This window comes from Monodon monoceros, unplaced genomic scaffold, assembly GCF_005190385.1.
Source record: "Monodon monoceros isolate NGI ecotype Baffin Bay Population unplaced genomic scaffold, NGI_Narwhal_1 Super_Scaffold_7, whole genome shotgun sequence".
Classification (NCBI taxonomy): domain Eukaryota; kingdom Metazoa; phylum Chordata; class Mammalia; order Artiodactyla; family Monodontidae; genus Monodon; species Monodon monoceros.
The window spans coordinates 13488812-13508630 of record NW_021703784.1 but is presented as its reverse complement, the minus strand read 5'-3'; the positions used below and the strand labels follow the sequence as shown (position 1 = coordinate 13508630).

The 19819-nt window shown below is 58.0% G+C and overlaps 2 protein-coding genes across 7 annotated transcripts in view; one reads left to right on the top strand and one right to left on the bottom strand.

Moving 5' to 3' along the window:
• Positions 1 to 1134: 1134 nt before the first annotated feature.
• On the top strand, positions 1135 to 12767 carry CXCR5 (C-X-C motif chemokine receptor 5). Its single transcript, XM_029207365.1, has 2 exons — positions 1135 to 1273; positions 10040 to 12767. Exons 1-2 carry the CDS (start codon positions 1217 to 1219, stop codon positions 11105 to 11107), a joined length of 1125 nt encoding a protein of 374 aa, XP_029063198.1. The 5' UTR covers positions 1135 to 1216; the 3' UTR covers positions 11108 to 12767.
• The window catches only part of BCL9L (BCL9 like), a 28535-nt gene continuing 21362 nt past the window's right edge, over positions 12647 to 19819 (bottom strand). For 3 of the 6 annotated variants that reach the window (XM_029207358.1, XM_029207361.1, XM_029207359.1), the window contains 4 exons: positions 19586 to 19670; positions 17209 to 19486; positions 16488 to 16769; positions 12647 to 16031 (listed from right to left, as the gene is read on the bottom strand). In XM_029207358.1, the coding sequence (XP_029063191.1) occupies positions 14938 to 16031; positions 16488 to 16769; positions 17209 to 19486; positions 19586 to 19670 (3739 nt within the window). In that variant the 3' untranslated portion in view covers positions 12647 to 14937. The remainder of the gene's footprint in view (positions 16032 to 16487; positions 16770 to 17208; positions 19487 to 19585; positions 19671 to 19819) is intronic. The other 3 variants (XM_029207363.1, XM_029207364.1, XM_029207362.1) reach the window with 2 other exon arrangements.

The following is a 19819-nucleotide window of genomic DNA, read 5'->3' as shown; positions in this document are numbered from 1 at the left end:
CATTTGGCAGGCAGGGGAGGATGAGGTGGGGCAGGGAAAGAGCCCATCATGTGTGGGCGCCTCTGTATGTGCACTCGCTGTCTTTGTATCATTGTGGACCTCTCCTGGAAGGAAAAGCACGAAGATGAGACTTGGAGGGGAAGTCGATCAGTGTCTACATTGAGCTTCTTAAAGGTAGGGGTCCACAGACAGGGCAGAGGTGAGGGAAAGGAAAAGGGTTCCGTTGAGCCTGTAAGAGTAGCAGCCTGGTGGGAGAGGGGAAACACTGAATATGGAGTCAGGAAGCCTGGGTTCAGTCCTGGCTCTGCCACTGGCTAGCTGTGGGTCCTGAGGACGTCACTCTGCCTCTCTGGGCCTCAGGGTCCTCCCATGTAAAAATCTACTCTAGCTGGGTAGTCTATGACGTTAACCATTTATGTGCCAACCGAGTTAATTTATAGCTAGAACATCATTATTTCTGAGCCAGAAGATGACTCTTCTGTGACTATATTTTTGTGCTTGGTGATTTGGGTAATTTTGTTTTTGTCTTCCAGCAATGTGTTAGTGTTGCTCCCTTTGAAAACTTCTAACCTATCTCTTCTGAACTTGAGCTAGAAAGGGAAGGGGTTTTGCCCCTGCCTGGGCAAAAGGATAATGCAAGTAGGGTATCCCAGTCTGCCTCGGACTGAGGGGTTTCCCAGGACAAGGGACTTTCAGCCCTGGGCACACTGGGGGCTGGGTTGCCCTAGTGGAGAGACAGATGAGGGTTTGGAGGCGGCTTGGAGGAGAGGGCCTGGAAGAGCTCACCTCCTGCTCCCCCTCTATGTGGAGTTTCCCTCAGAGCCCCCCGACCAATGTGGTGGTTTTCATTAAAAGGCACAACTCCCTGTTGGGAGGCTGGTGGAGATACAGGGAGGAGAAGCAAGCGGCAGCCTTTAAACTAGTTACAAGCCCCAACTGAGACAACTATTGCTGGGAAAGAAGCCGAAATGCTTGACTGGCACTGATGCTGTGGGGATTTTCCCTTTTTCTTCAAAAAAACACAAAAGACCCAGTGGAAAAAAAAAAAAAAATGATGAGTTGTGAGACAGGCCTCGGGTCCTACACGGCCCCAGGAGACAGCACGCAGTTCATTTGTTTAAATTTGCAGCTGACGGCTGCCACCTCTCTATAGTCAGCAGGCGGAGAAGCTCTCAACATCAGGCAGTGGCCAGTCTGGTGACATACGGCTACAACCATGAACTACCCCCTAACCCTGGACATGGACCTCATGAACTACAACCTGGAGGACCTGGTGAGTAGGGACAGGTGGCTTATGGTCGCCCAGGAATGCTAAATATCCTGCACCCGGGGCCCAAGGAAGAGGGGAGACATGCAGTCCTCTCCCACTGCGGATCGGCAGGATCTAGACAGGCCCATTGGCGCCTGCCTTTTAAGGTTTGATTTCTCATTCCATGGAAAATAGAGCTGCTGCCTTAAATAGACATCCTTTATTTAGAGGGGATTGGAAGTATGGGTTCAGGTCCTGCATCCTCCCTGACGTGCTCTAGGACCTAGAACAAGTCACTTTGCCTCTCCATTCTTCAGTAGAGGGTCCTCTCCTCATCTCATACGGCTGGAATACGGGGTAGATGGGAAAGTACTTTGGAGGTTTTCTTCATATCAGGAGGCTGGCATTGCTAGTTGGCCAATCAGTGTATGTTTATTCATCTCTTGCTCTATGATTCTGTCATCGGGGCACGACATTCTCCCTTGGATAGAGAAGGTGAGAGCCTGTTCTTGGCACTTAAATAGCTTACGGGCTAGCCAAGAAGAAAAAAAAATTACTCACCAGAAGCTCGTAGACAATGATTATGTGCTAAACCCAAGGAGATGGTCAGCAGGGGAGAGGACCCCAGTGGGCTGGGGTCAGGAGGTAGGGGGTGCCAAGCTGGTATCAAGTTAGTGGAAGAACTCGGTGTTAATCCTAGAAGTGTCTCTGAGCACATTGTGGCCTCCCTCAGAGGACTGGGCTCTCTAGAGATTAGGTATTTTTCGGTGGGCTAAGAAAATAGTCCCCAGCGTCACTGTCTGCCACCCACCCAAGACTGTCCCGTGAAGCAAAGTAACCCAGTTGGCTTGGCTGTTACTGGGTCCCCAGAAGGTGTATGTAAGGAGCAGCTCAACCAGAGACCCAAGGCTCCTGTGTGAGGGCAGCAGAGGGCTGCTTGTAAGGATCTTAGGGAAACTTTCTTGTAGTCTTCACTCCCTTCCCCCCATGGCCAAGGGCACTGCTAGGAAAAGAACTTCTCTCTGAGCTAAATTCTGGGCTGGATCCTTTTCTAAAGGTCCAAACCTTTTCTCCTGTACCTGCCAGCTCTCCTGGCCCTAAACTCACCCTGAGATGGTCTCCGACTCCCTCTAGCTCCCCTGGCTGGAGTCTATACTGTAACGCCACCAGCTGTGTTCCCAGACTTGCTTGGAAAAGTCTGCCTCTCACTTGCCCAGATCCCAAGACTTGGAAGCATAAGCAGAGCATGGGGAGGTGGGGGAAGGGATAAGTACCCAAAGTCTGTCTTCTCAGATCCAACCCTCCGATAAAAGCAGAGCCGGAACCATCAGTCTAATCAGATCTGCTGCTTAATTTGTGGGACCCAATGCAAAATGAACATGCAGGGCCTCTGTTAAGAATTTCAAGATAGAGACAGCAGAGCACTAAACCAAGCACAGGGCTCTTCTAAGTGCTGGGCCCTGCGTGACTGTACCGGTCTCACACCCATAAAGCTGGCCCTGAGTCCAATCAGACTAAAACCCCACAACCCTGACAAGGCAATGTGCTCCCACCCTGGCCCCCAGCCCTGGCCCCTGGCCTCACCTGACTAGGTTACCGGGCATCTTCCTCTACCCGAAGCTTCAAGCTGACCACGAGCCCTGACCCAGTTGGATATCACAGTAACCAACTCGAGACCCGGCCAGTTCTGGCTTCTGAGAAACCTCAAGAGTTCCCCTAACTGCACGCCTCACTCCACTGCGTGACCTACTAGAGACAGGTGGCGGCAGGGGGACAGCCGGGCATGTCCCACATACCAAAGAAAACCTGCAGCCCGGGGAGAGAGAGCGGTGACTCACTTCATGTCACGCCTCAAATGAGTGGTCTCAGCCCAGGCATCCCTGCAGGCCTGAACCCCCTCCGTCAGGGTCGGGCCAGGAGCCAGGAGTCCTAGGACCATCCGGGCCCTGGACCTTTCTTCAAGCCAGCCCCCGGCACCTCATCCCGCCTGCACTCACCTCCCATACACTCTCTCTCCAGGGCTGTTGCCCCCTCAGAAGTCCAGACCCTCTCTCTCCACCACCCCCCGCCACTCACAGCAGGACCTCGAGCAGTTTTGACAGTCTCCCTGATGGTATCTCCCAGCACAGGGGCCCTGGCGTGGCGGGGCGGCAGAAGAGTCTTGTATGCAGTAGCTTCGCAATAAGTATGTACTGATTTGTGCTGCTCCGCTGAGTGTCTCAACTCCCCATTTCTCTCTGGAGTTAGTCTCAGTTCTACTATTTTGCTTCCTATTCCTCTCCCTCTCCTGGTCCAAAGCAAGTATCAGTTCAGTGTCCTAGAACACTGGGTTCTAGACTCCAATGCTGGGTTAAGAACTGGGGGCTCTTGGCCATAAACCAAGTGTTGGGCATCCTATCTTCCCTCCCTCCTCTTGCATTCTAAGATCAACTGTTTAAAATGTCCATTTTCTTGAGATAGGTTGCTAATTCCCATGAACGGAGGATCCAAACAGAAAAACTCTAGATGGCTAAGTACCAGAAACTAGGAGCCAGGTCCCTGGGGTGGGCATGCCAGGGACCCATCCTGCTGGGAAGGCAGATCTAGGCAGACCTAGAAAAGCCTCTGTCCATAGGAACCTGGATCTGAAAGCATGCCGCCTCCTCTTGACAGACCTAGGATCTGGAGTACCTACAGGGGTCGGTCATAAACTGCACCTCCAGCCCCACCCTGCACACCAGCCAGGAGGAGAAGCTGCTATAGAGCAGGGTGAAGGTGGTCCAGCCCCAGGGCCTGGCTTCCCCTGACCCCTCCCCAGGGATGACCCCCCACAGACTATGACTTCAGCATGATCAGCGCATCACAGGACGGGAAGGCCATTCATATGCACTGTCCCATTTCATCAAGGAGGTGTGAAGAAGAGGAACCAAAACCAGCTCAGGCTGTTTCTGGGGTTTACCTTGGGGGAAGGGAGGCTCACCCCCTCCCAAACCAGGTCAAAAGTCCCAGAGGAACCCCAGTGGAAGAAGCCCCAACTGGGGGGGATTGGAAGGGTCAGAGATGAGGGAGAGACCCAGGGCTAGCCTGGGGAGGGGTCAGTGTTGGGGCAAGTCTGGGCTCAGGCACAGAGACCACAGTCTCCATCAGGAATTCTTGGCTTCAGTGAGGACACAGGCTGTGGCTGAACCACTCCTCTGACGCAATGGCAGAGAAAGTGACCATGAATTTAGGACTGCGAATCAGGACACAAGAATGTGTGTTCGTTCAGGAACGATGGGACAAAATATTTCAAATCAGTGCTGACCCGGGAGATGGCTTCAAGAGGCTACCATACACACCTAAGAGACCTGTCTACCTGTCCCTCGGACTGTGTGGCTCTGTCCCCAAAGTGCAAATTGATCTGGGGTGCCAAGGGGGACCCCTTGAAACCTAAAGACTCAGTGCAGAGGTAGGGGTAGCTTAAAGTCTCCCTCCAGAACCACACCCAGAGTAGTGCCATGTTCCTAATGGCCAAAACCCTTGGGTTGGAGATGGAAGAGGAGCCTGGCGGGCTCGCTCCTGAGGGGTGGGGGCGGGGAGACGGGGGAGATGTGACAAATGGCCAGCCAGAGTCTCAGATGGTCTTTAGGGGGTGTGGGCCCTCTAAAGGAAGAGTGGGGAAGGGACAAAGTCCTCCGCCCTCGCCCCTCAGCCCAGCCTCCTTCTTCCAGACCCCCGCACCCCTCAAGCCACAGAAAGCTGGAATGAGAGACGCCCTGGCTGGTCCTACTCACGACTCCTGACTCTGGGTTGGGGATGTCCAGCCAGAGATATAAAAGGAGACGGAGCCTGTGTGTGTCCCCTATAGCCAGAGTGATGAACCGCGTCTGTGTGTAGACGCCTCTTGCAGCTAGTATGACTCAGGCCCCTGGAGCCCTGGAGTTGGGCCTGGATGAGCCAAGCACTCAGCAGCCCTGCCTCCCTCCTGGGGGCTGAGAAGCAAGTCAGGCTGGGCCATTCACTCAGTGCAGGACAGACAGGCTGGAGAAGCAACGGCTCCCACCCAGGTGCTGAGCTAGATGAAGGTGACACTGAGAAACAGAACAGCGCAGGGCAGGGCATGACAGCCAGAGACTCGGAGCATCTGGGAGCTGTGAGCAAGGGGCATCTGAGGGCAGGGCCCAGCTTCCTTTCCAGAGCAGGAATCCCTTCCCACACACTTGGTCTCAAACATTCCTCTTCCTCCCAAGGGCCCCAACCCATGGTTCGACAGTTCTGCCTGTTAGAAGGTTCTTTGTCCTTTGACTGAAACACCCCCAATCCCAACCTCTGCCCATTTCTCCTGCTCTACCTGCTAGGACCTCACACAATAAGCCCATCCTGCCTTCTCTCCATGGGAGCTCTTTCCAGTCCTTGAAGGAGCCAGCTCTCCTGGACTCAAGTCTTCTCTTTCCTGGACACCACAGCCCGGGACCTGGAAACTTCCCCCCAGGGTGGGGATTTCCAGACCCCTTAAGAACCGGTCACCCTTGTCCAGCCCAAACAAACTGGGTTGGTGGCAGGTGCCCACCTACAGGTTTCTGTTCACCTAGATAAGGCAACAAAGCCCTGCTGGCAGCCACGCCACCCTGTTGACCCATCTGAAGCTTGCAGTCAACAAGCTCTCAGGTCTTTTTCTCACAAACAGTTGTTAAGTCAGGTCTTCTCCAACCTGTCCCTGAAGAGTTGAAGTTTTAAACCCCATCTAGGTCTCTACATTTTTCTTTACCAGTTCCATCTGGTCAGTTTGGGCCTGTAGTTCCAGGTTGTAGAGAACTCTGCACTGTCTGAAAGCCTCCCCCAGCTGTATCACCCAAGACAGGGTAGAGAGTGAAAAAGAGGAGAGGATCCAGGACAGACCCCTGAGGAAGGTCCTAGACACCCGCTGCCCACCTGCTGACACAGAGCCCCATCAGCAAACGTTTGCTGAGCTTCACACCGGCCACTGCAGGGCAGTGAGACAGCCTCATTTTTTGAAGTCAGATGGGGCTTGGAGGACTTAATTATCCAGGGAGGGGCCTGGGTCCTACAGAGGTTCCTGAGGAAGGAAAGAAGGGAGGGGCAGAGGGGTGGAGTGGGGGTAGGAAGAGTAATATTTGTAATTCCAAGCACTTTGATCTCTCCCCCCATCCTCCCTTCTCCTGGCACCTCAATACCAGGACACAGAATGTTCTAGTCCTCACTCCTGCCCTCTGCACAGCTTCATCCCAGTCATCGTGTTTTCTTGCCTTCTTTGAGGCCTGGGTCCCTGGCCTCTGTTAGGCTACTGTCCACTGGGTACCTGCTTATGCCACATGCTGTTGTGGCCCCAGCAGTCACATGTCTGAGTCTCTACAGGGTCACGCTGCCGTCAGAGTGACCGTGGCTTCCTGCAGCTTCTCCTAGCAAAGGATGAGTGAGCACTCGGCCAGATGGCCCACCCTGAGCTCCCTCTGGGTGTGAGTCTTGGGGGGCTCCCTTCCGCGTCCACTCCCCACAGCATTCAGGATTCCTGATTCCTAACTTCCCACTGGGCCAGAGCTGACCTTGCTCCATTACCTATCTCCATGATTTGAGGAAGGGCGGGTGTGCCGGATCCCCTGGCTGTGGGAAGTGGCTTTAACACGTGCCACTCCCGAGGCCCCAGGATGTCTGTTTGACACCTCCTGCTGAGAGGCATCGCCATCTCTCAGCACTCCTCAAACCAGCTTCCTCTGTCTTCTCCTCTCTGCCTGAGCGCTCTGCCGAACAATGACCTCTTGGCAAGAAGGGAAAGACAGTCCCCCACTCCCAACCCTCCTCTAAACCTGGGTTCTCAGGAGACGGGGGCTCTGGGCTCCTAGGGACTTGTCTCACTGTGCTGACTTTAAATGAGCAGCAAACCAATCAACCTGAATGCTTTAGAGGGCAGGCCTTGAGTGGTTCTGGACCAGACAGGCTGGCTGCACCTAAGCCCTCCACTGGGCAGTGGGAGGGCCAGGCTCCCACCACAAGGTACATGGAGTCCAGCCCCGCTGACTGCACCAAACCCTGCATCTCTTCTCCTTCTGTCTCAATTGCTTTGCTCTGCATGAAAACAGCTCATCTCACTGCCTTCCCGTTTAACTCCTGCTGAATTCCAGGATGAATCAAATGGTTGTATTCAATGACGATGTTGGAAATAACTCCCAATATGGTTAGAGAACCCAAGATAGGCTCTAGGCTGTCAAGAGCATTGGGAAGAGGCAAAAACTGAAGAAGGGTGGGAAGGAGTGTCTGAGTCTGCTGAGGCGCAGGGAGGAACTTCCCCAGAGTCCCAGAATACGAGGTCCCCTGGCCTTATCTGGGAAACTGCTCTCCAAGCGGTGCAGCACACATCTGCATCATGTCTGGCATGTGTAAAACACATGGCCTTGTAAGGGAGACACAGGAGACCTGACCCCGGGAGCTCACCATCCAATGAGGCCACCGACATCCCAACCCTGAGTGAGGTAATAAAGGCACACGTGATGGAAGAAGAGAGAAAGTAATTCCAAGCAGAAGAGTTAGGAAGGACATAGGAAGGTGGGATTGAGTGGGGCCTTGAAGGAAGCACAGCAATAGGCAGACTTGGGAAGAAAGGACTGCTGGGCGAAAGGAAGAGTTTTAGAGACAGGATTGTATCAGCGTGACGGGGGCAGGCAGCCAGGAGAATGATGAACCTGAAGGAGAGGGATAAAGCGATAAAGTGGAAGAGAAGGTTTGAAAGGTCAGGGGAATATACAGTTTGCAAACATGTAAAGGCCCAGTAGAGGAGTTTAGACCTCACCCTGCAAGTCCATGGTCTTCCAGTGAAAGCAGAACCATTTTCATAAACAAAAGCCTATGTGTGAAACACCACATGAGACAAGGGTGTCTGGTTTAAAGACGAGAGGACCAGAGGCTCCCTCCCTTCCCACCGCCCCCCCCCCAACCCCAGTAAAACCTGCAAAGAAAGTCCATGGACTTATGCTGTATGGGAGGCCTCACAATTAGTTCTGAAATTTAGTAATGTATGGGAAACATCTCTTCCTAAGAGAACGCGCAGGTAAACCTCACTTCTTTTTGAGCGCTGCGTTGTATTCTGCTGTGTGAATGCCCTGAGGTTGGCTTCCTCCAATCTTCTATTGATGAACTTGATCCCAAACATGACTTTTCCTTATAACTGGCTTTGCTTTTAAATATGACTAACACAACATTTTAAATCAACTCTACTGCGATAATTTTTTTTTAATTCTATGAAATTGAAAAAAAAAAGATAAAGACAAAAAGAAAAGAAAACCACTGCTTAGAGGTAACAGGGAACCAGCAAAAGATTTTAAGCAGGACACTGATGTGATGGTATTCGTGGGTTGAAAAACTCATCCTGTCCTCTGTGCAGGAGATGGATAAGAGTGGAGAAGTCGGTGAGAATGGGACCCATGGGGAGACAGTAGTCCTGAACATTAGGGTGAAGAAGGGCTAGACTTGGGCTATGGCAGAGGGATGCTGGGGCCGGGCCAGCCTATGACTCTGCCACTGCACTAATGTATCCTCCCACCCGCTTCTCTCAGGAACTGGAAGGAAAGGCCCAGGTTGGGGAATGGGTCTTCCCACCATGGAGAACAAGTGTATGACCCACAGCTGGGGCCCTGGGTAACAGTACAACCACCCCCTGCTTGTGTGGGACCCTCGCTCTCCAGGAAGGAGGGCAGGGTGGGACCACCCTGAGCCTGGGGGCCCGGTACCCTCTCCCATCCTCTCTCTCCCTGGGGCTCATCGTTTACAGAAGTGCCTTTTTGAAGCCACATAAGCTGGTTATAATTGGTTTTGAAATGCTGTGGAGAGGTGTATGGTTAGGGGAGGGGGTGGGAAGAACAGAGCTGGGAGGTGAGGAGCAGGTGCAGGGGGGCAGCTGTGAGTGAAAGGTATGAAAACAGGCGCCCTGCCTTCCTTTGCGGTTAGCTGGGTAAACAACCTGAGTGCTGGGGTGGGGAGGGCTGGGGGGGAGGGGGAGGCAAGGGAGGAGTGAGCTTCCGGAGACAGAGTGGGCACATCCCCTTCACTTGGAAGCCTCCCCCCCTCCCCCCTCCCCCCTCCCCCTCCCCTCGTGGAGAAGGGAGCAGAGTGAGGCGTTTGCTGGTGACAGGGAGTAGCAGGCAGGGCAGCCAGGCAGTGCTGTGTAGTGGTGGGAGTTACATCAGCGTGGGTTCAAGCAGACCTGATCTCTGGCGAGACATGGGTGAAACCGGAATATCACATGCCTTGGGCTTGCTGTGCCGATTAAACAAAAAAGAGGCTCTTACTACAATTTCAGATATAATGAAGGAACGAGGGGACAAACTGAGAGCAAGCCAGCAGGCCATACCAGCATCCACCCCTTCAGCAGGATCCTAGGTCTGAGTGCCCTCTGTTCTGTTCAGAATCGGAAGAGATGGCTCTTTGTCCTAACCAGATCCATTCCCCCAAATGGAAGCCCTGATTCCAGCCCCTGCAGCTGCATCCTTCCACACCTGAGGCCTCGCAAATGAGAAACGACTTACAGGTGCCCAGCCCTTCAGAGTTTATGAAGCACATCCACACCATATATCTCCTTTCATCTTTGCCACTACCCAGTGAGGGATGTTTACAGACGAAAACTGAAGTTGGAAAAGACAACGTGGTTTGTTTGAGGAACACAAAGGGAAACTGGGATTTGGTCCGTGGGCAGACTGGGAGTGCAGGGACAAAAGCAGTTAGCCTGGGCAGATAGGATTACTCTACCAGGGGGTCTGGGTCCCTCTCTGAGAGGAAAGACTGGTTCTCAGTTCCCACCCTCCTGTCTCCTTGCCCTTGCAGTACAAGGAATTAGGCAGCTACAATGACAGTACGGAGACCCACACAATGGAAAATCACCTCTGCTCCACAGCTGAGGGGCCCCTGCTGACCTCCTTCAAGGCCGTGTTCGTGCCCGTGGCCTATGGCCTCATCTTCCTCCTGGGTATGATGGGCAACATCCTGGTGCTGGTCATCCTGGAGCGGCACCGGCAAACGCGCAGCTCAACCGAGACCTTCCTGTTCCACCTGGCGGTGGCCGACCTCCTGCTGGTCTTCATCCTGCCCTTTGCTGTGGCCGAGGGCTCCGTGGGCTGGGTCCTGGGCAGCTTCCTCTGCAAAACCGTGATTTCTCTGCACAAGGTCAACTTCTACTGCAGCAGCCTGCTCCTGGCCTGCATCGCCGTGGACCGCTACCTGGCCATCGTCCACGCCGTCCACGCCTACCGCCACCGCCGCCTCCTCTCCATCCACATCACCTGTGCAACCATCTGGCTGGCGGGCGTCTTCTTTGCCTTGCCAGAGATCCTTTTCGCCAAGGTCAGTCAACCCCATTACAACGACTCTCTACCACACTGCACCTTCCCCCAGGAGAACCAGGCCGAAACCAACGCCTGGTTCACCTCCCGCTTTCTCTATCACATCGGAGGATTCCTGCTGCCGATGCTGGTGATGACCTGGTGCTATGTCGGGGTGGTGCACAGGCTGTGCCAGGCCCAGCGGCGTCCTCAGCGGCAGAAGGCGGTCAGGGTGGCCATCCTTGTGACCAGTGTCTTCTTTCTCTGCTGGTCACCCTACCACGTTGTTATCTTCCTGGACACCCTGACGAGGCTGAAGGCCCTGGGCAGTAGCTGTGAGTTCAATGGCTATCTCTCCGTGGCCATCACCATGAGTGAGTTCCTGGGCCTGGCCCACTGCTGCCTCAATCCCATGCTCTACACGTTTGCCGGCGTGAAGTTCCGCAGTGACCTGTCGCGGCTTCTGACCAAGCTGGGCTGTGCCGGCCCTGCCTCTCTTTGCCAGTTCTTCCCTAGTTGGCGCAAGAGCAGCCTCTCGGAGTCAGAGAATGCCACCTCCCTCACCACCTTCTAGGTCCTAGCCCCCCCTTGTTTCTGCTTTCCTTGGGGCAGGCAGAGATGCTTGAACTCCTTCCAACAGGATCTGGGATCCTAAGAGCTCGCCTTGGCCAGTGTCCTCATATGGGGCAGCTGGAGGAACCAACCCCTCTTTCCAGGACAACCCCGTCAGCTCTTCTCCCAGCCCCGGGTCTAGGCTGGGGTCCAGGGAGGGGAAAGCAGCCCAAGGGCAAAGCAAAGGATACCTGTGCTCGTCTGCATCACTTTGGGCTGAGAGGACCACACTTACCTTCTCTCATCCTAACCATCCAAAGCTCAAGAAAGAAATTTTCCTTCTGCCCCTGTCGATAGGGAAAGTCATTCCCCTTCCAGAACGTACTCCATCATCTTATGGACCACCGACCTCCACAACCACCCACCTCTCCTCCCAACTCACCTGCCAAAAGTAACAAGCAGCTGAGCACCAGGGCATGGATGGACGTTAAGGCTGAGGAAAGGCCAGCTGGCAACAGAGCGGGGCCTTAACATGTCTCAGTGCCTACTAAGCACAGACATTCTTTCAGGTCACCAGCCCTGCAGCATCTTGACCAAGCAGGAAGTTCAGGATGACCTGGTCCAGGTGGCTGCCCCTGGCTCTGACCAAAATGGTGCCAGGCCAGCCCCATGTCACTGGGCCCTGGGAGGTCTGCAGCCTGAGGCAGACTCCAGGTGCCCTCAGAGACCAGCCAGCATCCTAGAGAAGGACTAAGGTCAGCAGAGAGGAGCCCAACCAAGGAAAGGAAAGATTCTCCTTCCCCAGCTCCAAGGATGAACAAGTATTAACCAAAGCCAGCTGTCTTCCCTGCCGAGGGTGGAAAGCTCCCAGGGCAGGCCAGGGGCAGCAGGGTCCAGGGCCCTGGTGGGTCTGGGCACCGATGGGGAAGGGGACAGACGTGTTCTTCCCTGTCCCTCTCCCCGCAGACTACACAGCCAGGGGAAACTCCTGGAGCCACAGAGAGAATCTGACCACGGAGCAGAGATGGAGACCTCCCGAGGAAAGAGACCTAAGGGGTCCCTGGGGGTCATCTGATCCAGCCCCCTGCCTGCAGGCCAGGCCATCTCTCTGGGCCTCAGCAAGAGCCGCGAGGCATCCCCTTGGGCTGGGCACTGTGACAAGCAGGCCTAGGCAGGGAAGTCCCCAGGCTCCAGGAAGCTGGGCCCTGCCCCGAGAGGATACTACTCAGATGGAACCAGAGGAAGCTGCTCCACGCCTGCCTGCCCCCTGCCTGGGGAGGGCTCTCCCTGCCTCCTCCCCAGCCTCTGGTCTGCCTAGAATGGGACATCAGGGACCCCTGTAGCTGCTGAGGGCGCACATCGGTTGCCTAGGCCCACTCAAGCCAGTCAGCCCAGGTCCCTAAGAGGCCGCCGCAGGGGAGATCAGAGCTGTGGCCCAGGGGACTAGGTCTTCACCGTGGAACACCAGGGAATCCCTGGGGCCCCTTTTTCCTCCCAGCACCCAGTAGTAAGCTGGGCAGCGGAGGAGCCAGACACGGAAGCAAGACAGCAAGAAACTGGATTTTTAATTTTCTCTTTTTAATAAAAAGGCACCTATAAAACAGGTCAATACAGTACAGGCAGCACAGAGACCCCCGGAACAAGCCTAAAAATTGTTTCAAAATAAAAACCAAGAAGATGTCTTCACATATTGTATTTATATATTTATATTTATATATATATTTATATAATGGTACAAAATGGCTGGGGGTGTGGCCATGGATGGAGGGAAGTAGCTGGCCTGTGGAATTCACCTTGGAAAGCTAGTCTGGTGGCAGAGGTGGGAGGAGCGGGGGAGGGGGAGGGCATCGGGCCCTTTTCAGTCTGACCCGTCTCTCCTCTGCGCAGGAAACACTTAAGAGTCGATTTGGGAGTATTGGGTCATGGGTGGGGGACTCAAGGGCACGAGGCCCGGGTTGAGACAGGGTGGGAACGTGTCTGGCGGGACTGAGGACAGGTGGCCCCTGAACACGGGGGACCAGGCCCTGGCCCCTGGGAGGGGCTGGGGGAGGCAGGAGCTCGCAGCCAGCCCCGGAGGAAGCACTTGACCTGGCTGACGGGGTACTGAGGACAGCACCAGACTGGGAGAACTGGGGACAAATTCCCTTTGTATCACAGCTGCCAATGGGAGACCAGGCCCTCAGGTCAGGAAGGCTGGGGACGGGGCCAAGGCAGAAGACACCTTGTCTAGAAATGGCCCTTGGCCCTGGAGGTGGGGTACAAAAGGCCTCAGCCAGGTAGCTGCCCTGCCACCTCACAAGGCAGGAAAGGAAGTGAGAAAAGGAGAAGTGTTTTACTCCTGGGGCTGAGGGGGGCAAAACACCCAATCGTGTATGGCTTCAGCTCTGACCAGAGGCGGGTGGGGAGCTCGTATGGGAAAGAGCCGGGGGCTGAGGGGAAGGCAGTGGCTGCGCCTGGGTGGGCACAGAGCCCTGAGCTCTGGGCAGAGGGACCTTGCCAGTGATCGGCCAGGCAGAGAGAAGCGGGAAGACGCCCTCCTGCTCGGAATCCAACACTCTCTCTATTCCATCCTCAGCGGGCGGAGGCCGGAGGGAGACAGACGGACTCGGCCAAACCCTTTTCCTTTCCTCCTTTGGTGATAAGAAGTAAGTGGTAGCCTCTGGAAGAGTCATGGCCCTGGGGGCTACCTGGCCCAGAGCCACTGCAGCGGGCAAAGGACCATCCGGCCCCCCAGGCCACCCCTCCACGGCTCCACACGAGGGGGCCACACAGTCTCCGCCTCGTCCTCCTCGCCTTCATCCCGGACTGGGGACCAAGGACTTCAAGTTCTGGCTAAGATGTAGCAGCAGGGGACAGCAGGCATCCACAGCTAGGAAGCCAGGGCCCCGTGTCACCTCTGCGGGGCAAACACACATGCACGTGCACGCGTTCTGCTGAATCACTCAGCAGCAGACAGGCTGCTGCCCTGGGGGGTCTCAGCCCTGCTGGGGCTCACCAGGTGGACGCCTAGGTGGTCTGACCTCAGTTTAGGTGTGGGTGTAGCTACGTCATTTCACCATTGGGGGATGGGACCGGAATGGTATCCTTTATTGACCCAGAGACACTGCCACAGCGGGTAGGTGTGTCAGACTACGTGCCCCTGGGTCCAGGGGAATGGAAGGGGCAATCATTTGAAAAAGGGGGGAAGGGTTTCTTTTATCCTTTTTTTGTGTGACTTCTATCAAAACACAGAAATACAGCACACGCACAAACCGGCACAAAAGCGCAGCGCTCTATTTACAGCTACGGCTGGCGCCTGCCCACCTGGCCAGCCGCCCGCAGGTTGGGGTGGGAGAGGGGGTCAGCCACATCATCAGGGAGAGGAACTGAGGCAGGAGAAGACAGAAGGAAAAACGGGAGGGGTGGGGGCAGAGAAACCAAGAGGAGGAAAGTGAAGCTCCCGGAGGAGACAGCAGCAGGAAGGGGAGGGAGAGGGAGAGACCTCTCCTCTCCTTCCACTCCCTGCCAAGGATTAGATACAGGGCTCTGAAAGCAAAGCTGAAGAGGGCGGAAGCAGAGAAAGAGGGAAAATCGAGGCTCCGTAGGACTGGGGGGGGTGGGGGTGGGGGAGGGGCAGTCCTGGCGGCCGAAATGGGACCAACCCCCATCTCAGATCCCCCACCCCACTCTGCCACTTCCCCCTAAGCTGCCAGCACATCTGGTTTCCACAAATGCCACTCCCCACACAAGCCCCCTCCCACCCCCTCCACCCCACCCCTTGACCCAGGCCATCCCAACACCGAAGGGGAAGAAACTTTCTTAAGGTTATCCTATTTGCAGTGCCGCCCCAGCTCCAGCCCCCCGCGGGGACTGCTAGAAGGGCAGGTGGGCCATGCCGCCCGGCGCCGGGAGGTAGCCCATGGGGCCGTCCAGAGACGCACTGCGCTGGCGCAGCGGGTGGGACACCATGAGGTTCTGCTGGGGCGGGGGGCCCATGAGAGAGCCCTGCGGGGGCAGCATGTGGGGGGGCTGGCTGTAGACCTCACCGCCCACTCCCCGCTGCTTCAACAGCATGAAATTCTGCTGCGTCATGAGGCCTTGCGGAGGGGCCATGACCCCCTGGTGCAGGCCATGGGGCACCATGCCCTGCTGTGAGGGCACACCTGTCCTGCCCAGCAAGGACATCTGTCCGGGGTGGCACATGGACATGCTGAGCCCCCGCTGGACACCCTGCTGGCCCGGGAGGTTGGGGGGCCGGGAGGGGGTCTGCTCCGCCATCATGTTCTGCAGGTTCATGAGATGCAGATTGGGGGGCTGGGCCTTGGGGGGCTGGTTCTCGCTCTTGGGGAAGTACTGGAGGGTGCTGCTTGGCTTCTCCGAGGGGATGATCCTGGACAAGTCGAACTCGGGGATCCCCGTCGGGGTGGGCCGGATCACCTCGCTCAGCTCAGGGTCGTTCAGCACTGACGCCACCCCGGGGAGCACGCCCGGGGGGTATGCGTCGCCCATGCGGCCGGCCATGCCTTTGCCCATCAGGGGCTGCTGGGGGGGCAGGGGGCCTGGCGGCTGGCTGGGCAGGTCCTCGGGGGGCAGGGCCATGCCTGAAGGGTAGTGCTGCTGCAGGCCGGGGCCCCCGCCCCCGCCCCCACTAGGGGCCATGGCACCGTGGGGCTGCTGCAGCCGAGGGGGGAAGGGCAGCATCTGGGAGGAGTTGGGCACAGGGCCGCAGGGGGCATTCAGGGAGTCTGGGCCCCCTGGAGCCATCATCATCGAGTTCTGAGGGGGCCCTCCTGTCCCCTGTGCATTGGGGTGCAGTGGAATGTTGGAGCCCAGAGGGGTGGGGGAGGGCAACATGGTAGGTGGGGGGTCATGGGACAGGGGCTGCTGGCCTGGCAGGTTCATGCCCATGGGGCTCTGGGCAGCAGCTGAGTTCAGGTGCATCTGGGTGGGCTGGTTATTGCTGATCCCTGCAGGGGAAGAGAAACGGGGGTCAGGAACCGTGTGCACCCAGCTGGGGGAGGGTGCAGAACTCAGTCCTTCCCCACTCCCCAGCCAGGCTGGTACCAGGGCTGAGGGCTTTCACCGTTGGCCTGCCCTAGCTGCGAGGGAAGGGACTCCAGGCACTTAGGTGAGAAGCCAAGAGGCCCAAGCTCTGGCCCAGCCGGACAGGGACACACATCAGTAGGTGGAAAGACCACTCCAGCTTTCCGGGCTTGGCTTCACTGAGCGACAACGAATGGGAACTGTGTCCTGGGACACCACCACCCACCCACCCCTGCCCCGCCCCGCCCCGCCGCCCAGGGCTCTTTGGAAGCACAAAAAAGCCAGCAGGACCGCAGGGGCGGCCGCTGGCCGTGGCAACTCTTCCCACTCCCAGTGCCTGCATCAGCTCTTCTCCCCGCGGCCCCTCCCTGTGCCCGCACCTGGCCCAGAGCCCTGCGGTGGTGGTGGCGGGGGGAGCAGGGGCCGGTCGGGCAGCAGCTCGTCGTCTGAGGTGGCGATGGTCTTGATGGCATTGTGGTAGAGCGGGGTGGAGCTGGGCATGGCGTACTTGGACATCTGGGACATCATCAGTGACAGGGGGTTCTGGGAAGGCGTGGGGTCTGGGGAGGAAGTGAATGGCAGGCTGGGGTTCATGAGGCCGCTGGGAGGGTTGGCGGGAGGCGCTGAGGAGCTGCTCCGGGGGCCGCTAGGCGGGAGGGCACCTACAGAAGTGGGGAGACAGAAAGAGCAGGGGGTGACTGGGGAGGGGAAGATGAATTTGGCTGCTCACACTGGGGGCTTAGGAAGAGGTCAGCTCCCAAATCTCCACCTGACCCCTCCAGGCACAGATGTCCCACTCAGCACAGGCCCCCCCACTGTCACTACAGCCCACCTGTCTCCAAGAAGTTCCTGCAGCCTCATGGCCCCAGGCAGTGGGGAGATCCCAAATATGACCCCCTTGAAATGCCTGGGAGATGAACGCGGTGCTCCCTGTGAAAGCGCACACACAGCTGCCAGCGTCTGCCCCTCGGGCAGAGCCGTCTACCTCTGGGCCCTGGCACAGGTGCCTTAACTCACTCCCCTGGCCCAGCAAGAACACCCCCACCGGGAGGCTCCCTGCGCCAGAGGCCAGGGCCCACTTGCCGGGCCCCGTTGACTCACTCTGCTCCACGCTGCCCAGGGTGCTGGAAGAGTTCATGTTCAGAGACGGCTGCTTGCTCTGGGCGACTCCGGGGCTGGGCATGGCTGTCTTGGGCGAGGCGACCCAGCCTGGAGAAGGCACCGCCATGGAGGGAGACTTAAGCCTGCTGGGCGAGCCGGTAGGCGAACGGACGCTGAGAGAGGAGCTGAGGACCTGGGGTGACTTGAGAGGTCCCGGCGGGTTGGCCGAAGGCAAGGGCACCATCTGTGAGGGAGTCTGGGGTGACTTGAGGTTGGCGGAGGGCGAGGTGACCAGGGGTGAGTGTACCTGGCTAAGGGTGGGCGACTTCAGATGCCCCATGCCCGGCGAGCCCATCTGATTAATACTGATGGTGAGGTCTGAAGGCCGTCTGCCCAGCCCCCGGTTTGGGGCTGAATGCACAGCGCCGGGAGGATTGGACGCAGGAGGCAGGGGCATGTGGCTGAGCCGGGTGGTACCCACGTTTGCCATGGGCATTGAGCTCTGGTCGGGGCTGAACATGTCTTGAGTATTGCCCATTTCCTGGGGCATGGCTTGGTAGGGTCCCTGGCCCCCCGAGAAGCCCTGCTGGCCCTGGCTGGGAAACTGCGAGGGCATCTGTGGGCCGCCCACCATGCCGCCGCCGCCCTGGGCCCGCACCCGGGCCACCTCCTCGGGACTCAGGCCCTGCGGGCCCATCGCGTCCCCGGGGCCCCGCATCTTCTGCGACATCAGCATCTGCTGCTGTGGGGTCATCTGCACGTTCAGGTTCATGTTCATGTTCATGTTCACGTTCATGTTCATGTTGAGGTTGCCTGGCCCCATGGGCGGGTCCACCTCCCTCAGCCCAGACTGCCCCATGGGGGGACTCAGGAGGCCCCGACCTCCACCAAACTCCATGCCCACGGGAGTGCCCGCCAGGCCCTCGCCGCCAGCCATCTGCCCGGGAAACATGGCCGGATCCATCTGCCGGTGCGCCTGCATCATCCGTTCCACCTCCATGCCCTGCCCCATGCCGCTGCCGGCCATGCCCAGGGGGCGCTGCATGCCCATCGACCGCTTCTCCAGCAGCTGGTGTCGCAGCAGCTCCTCACGAACCCGAGGGGTCATAAATCGCTCGGCTTCACCCTGCCCGCCTGGGTAGGGCACCGCGTTCTGGGCAAAATTGCCAGGCCCCCCCATAGGGGGCAAGTCTTCAGTCCAGCCCATACCCGGCCTCACAGGCCTCTGCATGGCATTCATGGGCACCTCCATGGGCATACCCTGTATGCCCCCAAACCCAGACACCCGTTGCATCGGGTTGCCTGGGAAACGGGGACCGGGGAAGGGTGGTCCACCCCGGAGCTGCATGGGATCTTGGACATCCATGGGCCCCCGCAGCTGGGCTCCCATCCCGGGGGGCCACTGATCGCCAGGCTTGCTGTGGTAGGGAGGCGGTGGTCCCCTCACCATCATGCCCCCCATGCCCATCATGTCCTGCAGTGGGCGGCCCCCATGCAGCCCGATCTGCTCCTCCTTCCGCCGTTTCTCCTCGTAGTACTCTTCCTGCAGCTTGCGCCAAGCCACCTGCTCAGGTGTCAAGCTGTCCTGGCCCAGCCTCTGCATCACCATGCTCATCTGCTGCCCAATGTCCCCACCCGGGGGGTGCCCAGGCACGTCATGCTCCAGCGGGGGGCCCCCGAGGCTCTGTGTCTGCGAAATCATGGACTGCAGGGGCTCCTCGTACTTCTTCAGCCCGCTGGCCGGGGCCGTGGGTGGCTGCTGGGGGGCAGGAGGGGCTTGTGCTGGTGGTCCCCCCTCGCCTGCTCCTCCAGGGGGCCCCTTGAGGAAGGGCTCAGTCTCCCCGCTGCGGAGCAGCAGCCGTTCAATGTCTCGAAGCGTCTGGAGGGAACGCTCCCGATGCTCCAGCTGCTCCTTGGACAGGCCCTCTGAGCCCACCAGGCTCCGCTGCCCATTGCCAGTGGGGGCCTCCCCAAGCAGGGCAGGGCCGGGAGCACTGCTGGGCTCTCCTCCAGGAGGCAGCGGGTTGTTGGCGGTGGAAGCTGTAGGGGTATTAGGGTGGGTACCCCCAGTGCCACCACCCGTGCTGGCAGCTCCCACCGAGTTGGGTGTCAGGTCCTGACTGGTGTCCTCGGGAGGCCCCTCGGAAGGCAGAGCAGGGGGGGCGCTGCCTGGGGCTGGGGGTGGTGGTGGCGGCAGTGGAGGAGGCTGGGACTGAGGGGTGCCTGTTGATGGCGTGCTCAGGGGTAGCGGTTCTGGGGTGGGTGGCACTTTGGGGGCCTGCAAGAGGACAAAGGCAGAGCACGTGACAGGTAAGGGGATGCACTGGCCAATCCGCTGCTCACACAGCACCATGCCCAGGCCAGGTGACACACTCACCTGGTCCAGCTTGGCACGGGGCACGTTCTGCTGGTGGTAGGCGAGGATGGAGTCGGCCCGGCCCTGCAGCACTGCCTCCGCAGCCCTACACAGGAGGGTCGGGCACAGACAGCTCAGAGAGGCGGGCAGGAGGGAGCCCTCAACCTCACCCAGCCCAACCCAAGCCAACCCTGGCCCCCTGCAGGCACTCACTCAGGACCCCAGGCTGAGGGGTGCTAGGCAAACAAGGGCTGA